General features: G+C 40.8%; 1 protein-coding gene across 1 annotated transcript; it reads right to left on the bottom strand.

Annotated features, from left to right (window-relative positions):
• Positions 1 to 8902: 8902 nt before the first annotated feature.
• On the bottom strand, positions 8903 to 9214 carry Atp5mgl3 (ATP synthase membrane subunit G like 3). The gene has a single exon (XM_039078179.1). It carries the CDS (start codon positions 9212 to 9214, stop codon positions 8903 to 8905), a length of 312 nt encoding a protein of 103 aa, XP_038934107.1.
• Between the last annotated feature and the right edge of the window lie 51 nt (positions 9215 to 9265).

Consider the following 9265-nt stretch of genomic DNA (forward strand, 5'->3'; position numbering starts at 1 on the left):
GAGTGTATGCATGCGTGCTGCGTGCGTGCTGCGTGCGTGCTGCATGCGTGCTGCGTGCGTGCTGCGTGCGCGTGCGTGCGTGTGCGTGTGTGGTGTGATACATGTGTACACATTTCCTAGAGAATCTTGCTGGCTGTGCTGATTATATTTCTCTCAGTAGCAGGTCAATAGCACATAAGCTTCTGGGTTGGATAAAATCAGCAACACATAGGAAAGAAAAATAGCCAGGCCCTCGGGCACTCAGGGCTGTGACCCTTGGGAGAGACTTCAACATTCAGATTTTAATTCTATTAACTAACTAGCAACACATTCTTTCACAGTCCTTCAAAGATGATCCTGAGAATAAATGGATAAGAAGCTGCGAGAAGAAACATGAGACAAAGACGACACCTACTGGCAGCCTGAGGTCTATGCAGAAAGTAGTCATCCCTTAGTTCAGTTGCCCTAAACCCAGATAAATCCCAGAAGTACCATAAGTCAACTGTCACCCTCTTACATGTGAAGTCTACTGTCAAGGAAACAGATATCTGGACAAAGATATATATGCAAAATTTTATCATGTATTGTTTACTTAAAAAGTAAAATATTAGAAATACAGAGGGATCACTTCTCAGCCTTTTGTCTAAGATCAAGTGTAGAAATACAGAGGGAAATTAAAATAAATGCACTTTGATTTATTCATACAATGGACTATCATGTAGCCATTAAAAACTGTTTTCAAATCACTTCATTAGCATAAAATGTTCTTTAAAATAATTAAAGCATATTATATGTGGAGAGTGTGGATAGGATAATGGCTGACAATAAAAATCTCTATAAATACTAACGGATGATTCATGGAAGGAAATCTAAGGCCAAGAGCTTGGTGGCAGAGTGCTTGCCTGGCGTGCACAAGGTCTGGATCCAATGCCCACCTCTACAAAAGAAAAGGAAAAGAGGGAAGGGGGAGGGAAATATTACTGTTTTCTTATTTCTACACATCTACACTTTTCAACTTTACTGTAACAAGTAAATTGCTTTAGAAAACGTTAAAAGATCATATGAACTTTTGTGAAGCAAATGACTTGGATGACTTTTCTTTTTTCTTTTTTTCGGAGCTGGGGACCGAACCCAGGGCCTTCCGCTTGCTAGGCAAGCGCTCTACCACTGAGCTAAATCCCCAACCCCGGATGACTTTTTTTTAAAAGAACAATATCTATAAACTAAGAATGAAGGATCAGTGTTGAAGATCCGGGGTGGACTACTACAGCTCGGCCTCTGGAGCCCCATCAGAGGCCAAACCAAAGCAGGGTCTGGTCTTCATGGAGGTGCTAACAGCAGGCAAAGTTAGGAAGAACTGACGGTGAGAGCAGACAGATGAGGCAGCATCAGCATGGTCCCCGGGAACATCCTCACATGCCAGAAGCTGCCCCTGTTTGTATCATCTGTGTAGAGGCTTTTCTTCCACGTGGCTGTGATTAAAAAGCGTGCTCCCTGGAGTAAACGAATCCAACTCTGTCTCTTCTGTGAATATCTGACTCATTTCTCCCATGGAGTATGTCAAGGTCCTGACTCTTACACACACCAGTAAGTCACTCCATCCCCCCTGATCTTTACCAATCTCGTTAAACCTGACAAGAGCCTTTCAGCTGACCTTCAGTGAATACCACCTTTACCTGAAATACTGTCCCTTGAAAGTAGCCCCAACCAAAATGCAAACCAATTCTAGACTAACCCTGTCAGAATGGTTATCACTAAAATAACAACCAAAAAAGCTAGGAGGCATGGTATACAGGGAAAGTGCTAAGTTCTGTGACTGTTCTAGAAAGCAGAATGGTGGTTTCTCAATAATTGCTAATATAGAATTACTATATGATTGATCCCAGCTATGTTTTTTCTAGAAATGTACCCAAAGACGTCTAAATCAGCATACTACAGAAGCACTTATCCATCCATGTTTGTCGAAACACTATTTACTATCACAAGTTATGGGACCAGATTACATGTTCGTCAACAGATGGATAGTAAAGGAAATGGGTGTTGTGCATATATACAATTTTATTCAGCCATAAAGAATGAAGCCATGACATTTTCATAAAAATGGATAGAAGTAGAGATGATTGGAGAAATAGGTTAGAGACAGATTTATTATAAATAGTGTATGTGTGTGAGTGAGTGTGTGTGTGTGAGTGAGTGTGTGTGTGTGTGTGTAGGAAATAGACTAGAAGAGGAAAGGGGAAAGAGATAAATAAGAAAGGACAGAAGAATACAGGAGATATGAAAGAGGAAAGAACAAGTGTTGAGGGGAGAAGGGGGAGACAGTTGTGGATAAATGAAAACAAAGGGTGCAATGTGTTTATAAAATTCATATTGAAACCGGTCCTTCGTTACCACATGAAAATTAACAAATAGGAAAGAAAGTGCCTCATGCAAGGTCGTACTCATGAGCATCTTTCATGAATAATTCAGTGGCAGATACTTACACACGCTGTTTTTAAAAGTGTTATTTCACCCCATTAAAATCCTGTGAATGAAACCCCAATATCCACGTGAGAGAAATGAAATGTAGCCTGATCAATTTTGAATGTGTTTTTTTAAAGATTTTTTTATTTCTTATACAGCACTGTAGCTGTCCTCAGACACACCAGAAGAGGGCATTGGATCCCATTACAGATGGCTGTGAACCACCATGTGGTTGCTGGGATTTGAACTCAGGATCTATGGAAGAGCAGTCAGTGCTCTTAACCGCTGATCCATCTCTCCAGCCCTTGAATGTGTTTTATATTGGAGAACCAGGATTTGAATTCATCCACAAGTCCAAAGATAAAGCCCTTGAACACTACTCTGAATGGCTGCACAGCTTTTAGGCAGAGCACGAAGTTACATCTCTGTCATTTGCAGCTGAGTATATCAAGGTCCAGAAAAGCACTGTGACTGGCCCAGACAAGTAACAAGAAATGCCACCGACTTCACTTCCAAGGACAGTGAGGCCCACTGCCTAGTCTTAAGCCACTGCGGTTCCTTGTTCCAGGACCTGCACTGGGGTTTCTGTTTTCATTTAGCACCACTTCCCTTGTCTGGTAACCAGAAACTTGAAGTCCACCCTGTTATTCAATGGCCAAATTACATATTCTAAACTGTACTTGGTGAACCTTTGAACTTCTGTGGAAACCGAAGGTCTACACAATTGAGTTTCCACCACTGTAGGAAGCAGAGAGTGGGAGGCAGGACATCTCATGTAGGAAGGGACCACAGTCATGAGATAGGAAGTCCCTCCAAGACACTGGAGGTTCCTAGCTGCATCATCGTAATGAGGACTCCTGGTGCCCTTTCCTCTCTACCATATCCATAAGGTCAAGCTCTAACTGAGACACTGAACCGGGGAAGTCAGCAAGGCACAGGGCAATGAGAATTTAATCAAGGGGTCTGAGTCCAGAAGCAGGAGGATGGAGGCAAGTTTGAGCATTCCTGACGACTGTAGTCTTGAAAAGGCTGATGTACTCTTCATCCACAATGAAAGGTCATGTCACCACTGTCGTGTGTCTACAGTACATCCAAGATCAGAAATAATTAACCTACACATTTTCTCCTGGAACGTTTCACTTTTCCTTCCATTTTTTTAATATCTACATAGGGGAAATGATTTTAAGTATCTCTTCCATTATGAAATATTATTAGCCTCTTGATAGCTAAGGCAAAAAAAAAACCCACCAGAGTACTCTAAGTCATATCTGTTCATAAGATCTACATAAGAGGGTGACCAACTGTCATTTAGTGAGTCTGCCTTCTTGCCAATGACAACAGTCCCCAGAAGGCTACTGAATCACCATCATGGCCTACAGTGTCCGTTCCGATCTCAAACGCCCACACGGCTCTACTGTCCACCTTTCATTTGTGAGAACGTCCCTGATTGCACTGCCGTTGACTCACTCATCTGGCAAAGCTCTCAAATCAGCAAAGCAAAGGCCTCTACTTCAGGAGTGTTAACATATATTTTACAAAAAGGCAGATGGTTTAAGTTTAAATTTTAAAATGAAGCTTTGTTTTCATTAGTAATTAATAAAATTTAATTTAATTTTTAAATTAAAAATAAAAATAATTAAATCACGCAGTCCGTTACCATGGAAGACAGGACAGATAAAGACAGGATGGGAGACAGAGAAATCAAGGTCTCGATTTTAAATACGGGCCTCAAGGAAGATTGAACAGCAAGATTACCTTTTCTGATAAGGCTCAGAAGTAAATAAATAAGTCAAGAAGTATCTTGCTGGGGCAGAGGAAATAGCTTGTGCAGAGGGTTGGGTCATGAGGGATTGAGTCATTTTAGCAGGAACGTCTAGCAAAGCTTTTAAAGACATCACTTAGAGGGTCTGAATAAACACCCAAAACCGTGGGCACTATGACGGAGTGTCTTGCCATCTCCTATAATCATGGCACATGGGTTGTTAAGGTATGAACCTAGAATTAACTTCTGCTAAGAGGAAGAATTGAACTCAGGGTAAAGGGCCTGGCCAATCGAACTAGAGTGTGCAGCCCATACCAGTTGCAGGGTTGGCTTAGATACAAGATGTTTATAGCATCCTCAAAAGTCAGTTCAGGAACTGCTGAGGACACAGTAACTGTTCTTCACCCCTCTGTTGTTTGAGACATTTGGGATATAAATGTAGACTCCTCCACAGGGCAAGAGAATCCATTCCCCTGTCATGTAAGACATGAGGAGTAATTTGCCTTCCCTGTAGATACGGAGGAGGGTTTCTTTTCTGGTTTGGTCTATAGAGTCAGAGTTAGTCAGGTCTATACAGCCAGGGCTGGCCAGGCCTACACAGCCAGCAAGAGGAGCATCAGACTTGGGGCAGGTCTTATCTTTCCATGCATCCTTATCCTGAGACAAGACTAGCATTCAGCTTACTCTGGTGGCATTGTTCACGTTAAAGGGAACTACTTGAGCTTGTGGCCATCCTGCCAACTAGGTAGATTGTATTTTGAACCCATTTTACACAAGTATTTATTTTTCATAATCAGTTTTTTGTTTTGTTTTGTTTTGTTTGTTTGTTTTTGTTTTTGTTTTTAGTGTACCTGTGATGGTTTGTGGTTTGCACATGCTTGGCAACCAGGGAGTGTCACTATTAGAAGGTGTGGCCTTGTTGGAGGAAGTATGTCACTGTAGGGTGGGCTTGGAGACCCTCCTCCTAGCTGCCTGGGGATGCTTAGTCTGTTCCTGGCTTCCTTTGAATGAAGATGTAGAACTCAGCTCCTCCTGCACCATGCCTGCCTGGATGCTGCCATGCTCCTGCCTTGATGACAATGGACTGAACCTCTGAATCTGTCAGCCAGCCCCAATTAAATGTTGTCTTTTATAAACCTTTCATTGGTCATGGTGTCTGTTCACAGCAGTAAAATCCTAACTAAGACAGTACCTGATTTTAAATATTAGTTTACACTAAATAAGCTTTAAGTTTACTTTAAACTTGTTTTGAGTTACTTGGATCAGGCTTAACTTAGACAATATATACAGACTATTTAATGAGAGGAATAAATTGGTTCTCCCTCTAAGCTTGTCTCTGTACTTAGGATGATGACAAACATAGTTTTTAGTCCATTAAGGAATTTGATTATTTATAAAGGGACTGATCATTAATTTCTGTGTCTTATTTTAACAGATTAACAAGTAATTTTATAAAATTAGAATTTTGTAATTTTACCTCTGTTGAGTCTTAACATTTATAACTTTGACAGGGTGGTGGCAGTGCATTCGGGAGGCAGAGGCAGAGGGATATCTGAGTTTGAGGCCAGCCTGGTCTACAGAGTAAATTTCAGGACAGGCAGGGATACACAGAGAAACCCTGTTTCCAAAACTATAGAAGGCTTCTGTGAGAATCCTTCCCCAACACCTACAAAAAGAATCAGTCTAAGTGGAAGTGTAGTATGTAGTTTTAAGCTCTACCCACCTTTACTCCAGGAGGTGATTGTGCTACCTGCCCCCATCCAGCTTCCCTTGAATCCTCGGACAAAAGACACACACAGTTTGTTCCTTTTCCAATTGCTTCCTTGGCACAATTGCTGGGCACTGCTCTCTCCTTCCGGAAAAAGTGTACCCTTACCAATTTCTTTTCTCCAACTCTTCACCTGCCCTTAATTTCAGTTGCTAAACTCCCCTGACCACCTACCTGTAGGTGCAGCCTGTGTGTCCACTCCATTTTAAGATCTCACATGGTTGGCATATTCTTCTCCCTCCAAAGCATCACAAAAACCCTTCTCCTCCCTTGCATCTCTCTCCTCCTCCAGGAGCCTGGAGGTCCCACCTGTTCCCTCCACCCAGCAACTGACCCACGGCTTTCTTTACTGACAGATCAAGAACCAATTGGTAAATAGGACTTTACCATCAGAACCACTCCCTACACCTCACCTTTTCTGTTCAGTAAGAAATAAAAAAAGTCTCCCAGACATAAATTGAGCAAAATCATAACAATCATGTAAGTTACACAGTATGATACACAAATGACATTCAGTCCATCATGTTGGACAATTATATAAAGTACTCTACCATCATTCCTAACTGAAAGAGTTATCATTTTATCCCTAGATTATGTTTAGATTTAAGCCTGTAACATCACCTGGAAACCTTGTTATCCATTCTATAAACTCTCTCTCTCTCTCTCTCTCTCTCTCTCTCTCTCTCTCTCTCTCTCTCAATGTTAAACAACTTGAGTTTGAATATCAGACTAAAATTAGTCTTGAACCCCATTGGAAATCTGGGAATGGCTTAAACATTACCTGGGTATATAGGAAGCACAAAACATAGTTTCTCAAACAATTGTAGAGACGGTTAACTACTTGGACAGCCCCATGTTACAGCATAGTTTTCAGCCTTCTGGCCAAGGATCATCTGACAGACCCCTGCAAAGCAGAATTATTAAGGACTGCTTACCCTGTGCTGGCAGAGCCAACAGTTGACTATTCTACAAAATGTGTTCTTTTCCTGGACAGTATTTAGTCTGCAAATGAAATAGGCCATTTCTGCCCAGTGGCTACTTTGCCACGATAAGCAACCACACTTGGAGGTAAAAATGCTCAATTCTTTGAACCAAAAAGGGGGTGCTGTCAGAAACAGCTATATATCATTGTCAAATGATTAAATAACATTAAATGTTACATTTTGTGGATTAAGCATAAGTTTGCTCTCTGGCCCTTGACTCATATTGCTTAATCATACAAAAACAGTTTGTAATAGCAGTTGTAGAAGGACTGGGCCAAAGCTTTGTAGTCTTAAATGAGTTGCATAGGTACAATGCCTATCTAGTAGTAACAATATTAATCCCAAATTTTGTCTCAATGTAAGAAATTCATACCAATAAAAATCTTAAATCAGTATCAAAATAAATGCTGTACCAATATAAAAAATTACAACTTCAACCTTGTATCAACTATAAAGATTTCTACCAATTAAGATTGTGGCTACACAATCAATTCCTCCTATTTCTTCCCTGTTCAAAATGATGACCATTTCCAAATTACCACTTAAATGACAACTTTTCTATATTTTGTAAAATAACCCAAACCCAGGGAATTGGGTTGATGATTTTCCATAAATTCTTTCATCTGAATAGGGGTGACAAAAATTCTTTAAAGGGGTAGGAAAATTAGAAACTTTGGTTAGACTTTTAAAGAGCTAACTTTAGTATCTGTTCTCCAGTCTCTGTATGCTTAGAAGGCTCGGGGCTTGACTGAAGTTCTGACAAGATCTATTTGAAAGGTTGAATGTATGAGGCAAGATAACCTAGAATCTGTGACACAGGTGGTCCAAGCAGGTCAGCTCAGCATCTCTGAGGATAAATCATACCAAAGCTGTACATTCTGTAATATATAAATCTCACAACCAAAATTTTAGTACCATTCAGATATCTACATGGATTGTGCAGGGTGCACAAATTAGTTAAGAATGAAATTCTGCTCCTTGTTTGAGCAGGTGAAAGACAGCTGTCTTTTATGGAAGTCAATTTTATTAATAACTAATTATAGTAAGCCTTCATTCATGCCACGTGAAGGATGGCACGAAGAATCTCTACCTGTCCTGTTTGATTCTCTTGAAATTTTCTAGTTTTTCAGGGGTCTCCCCTCGTCATATCTGATCCATATCACTCTGGAGGGGCTCCAGAACCTATTCTCCTTTCCTGTCACCACAAATGCAGAGCCTTTCTCCCAAAATAGCATGACCTTGGTCCCATAACTTGAAATCATTAAACCTTTAGCTTGACCTCTCTCCCACAGGAATTTAATATAACCAAACTCAAAATTACACTCATTGTGATAATTAAAACAAGTCAAAGCAAATAAAGCAATCTAAACTGATGTCATCTGTTGAGACAGTGCTTCTATTGTCCCCTGCCCCAACCGTCTATGAAATCAAAACCTCAATTACTTATTTAATATCTCTGTCTACTTACTGTATGAGTCTATTTCTAGGCTCACTCTTTACTTAATTCCCAAGGCGTAAATTCCTACTGTCTGCGATAAGTTAGGCAGTTTATCCCTGCTGTCTATATAAGCCTATTCTTAGGCTTCTAGTCTGTCATGCCAGAAATATTGATCCCAGAATTCCTGTGGAGCCCACATTCGCAGAATTTGAGTATTTTCTGGCAAGACCCTTTCAAGTCTTCCCTAAAGCATGTTTCCTTTCAATCTCATTTCTATCCTTAAAAACAATTAAATTTCATTTATCTCTATCCGTTATCTGCTTGTTGGGGGTCAGCAGCCTCTCTCTGCCTTCCTCTAGTAAATCCTGTCTTTTTTCACAGCAGGGGATTCCAGCTGAGGCTCCTCCTGTGTTTTTTTTTTCCCACAGCTAGTATTTTACTCAGATAGCAATACACATGGTCCAAGAACATTCATATAAGAACTCAAACTGGAAGTTAAAGATTGACCTTCAAACATCATAGCCAACAATGCCGCGTTTGCCTATGATCTCTCGGATATAAAACCACATCCACACCTCAGTGGCCACCGAACCATTCAGCACGGCTTCCTTAACTGTAAGGTGTTGGAAGCCACAAGTTTTGGCACTTTGAATTATTTTTTTCATGCTCTGAATAGCTGTAGGGATTTCACCAGGGGTTGGGGGAACCAGCTCAACCTTGGCGTAGTGCAAAAATGTGGCCAATCGAGGCTTCAAGTAAGTCACGGCAGCGGCCATTACTGACGGTGCCTTCTCCACGAAGTTACAGATGAACTTGGCCATGATCTGTGTTCTTTTATTTAAGTTTCCTGCACACTGGAGCCACCATGTGGC

Source organism: Rattus norvegicus, chromosome 6 (genome assembly GCF_036323735.1).
Source record: "Rattus norvegicus strain BN/NHsdMcwi chromosome 6, GRCr8, whole genome shotgun sequence".
Classification (NCBI taxonomy): domain Eukaryota; kingdom Metazoa; phylum Chordata; class Mammalia; order Rodentia; family Muridae; genus Rattus; species Rattus norvegicus.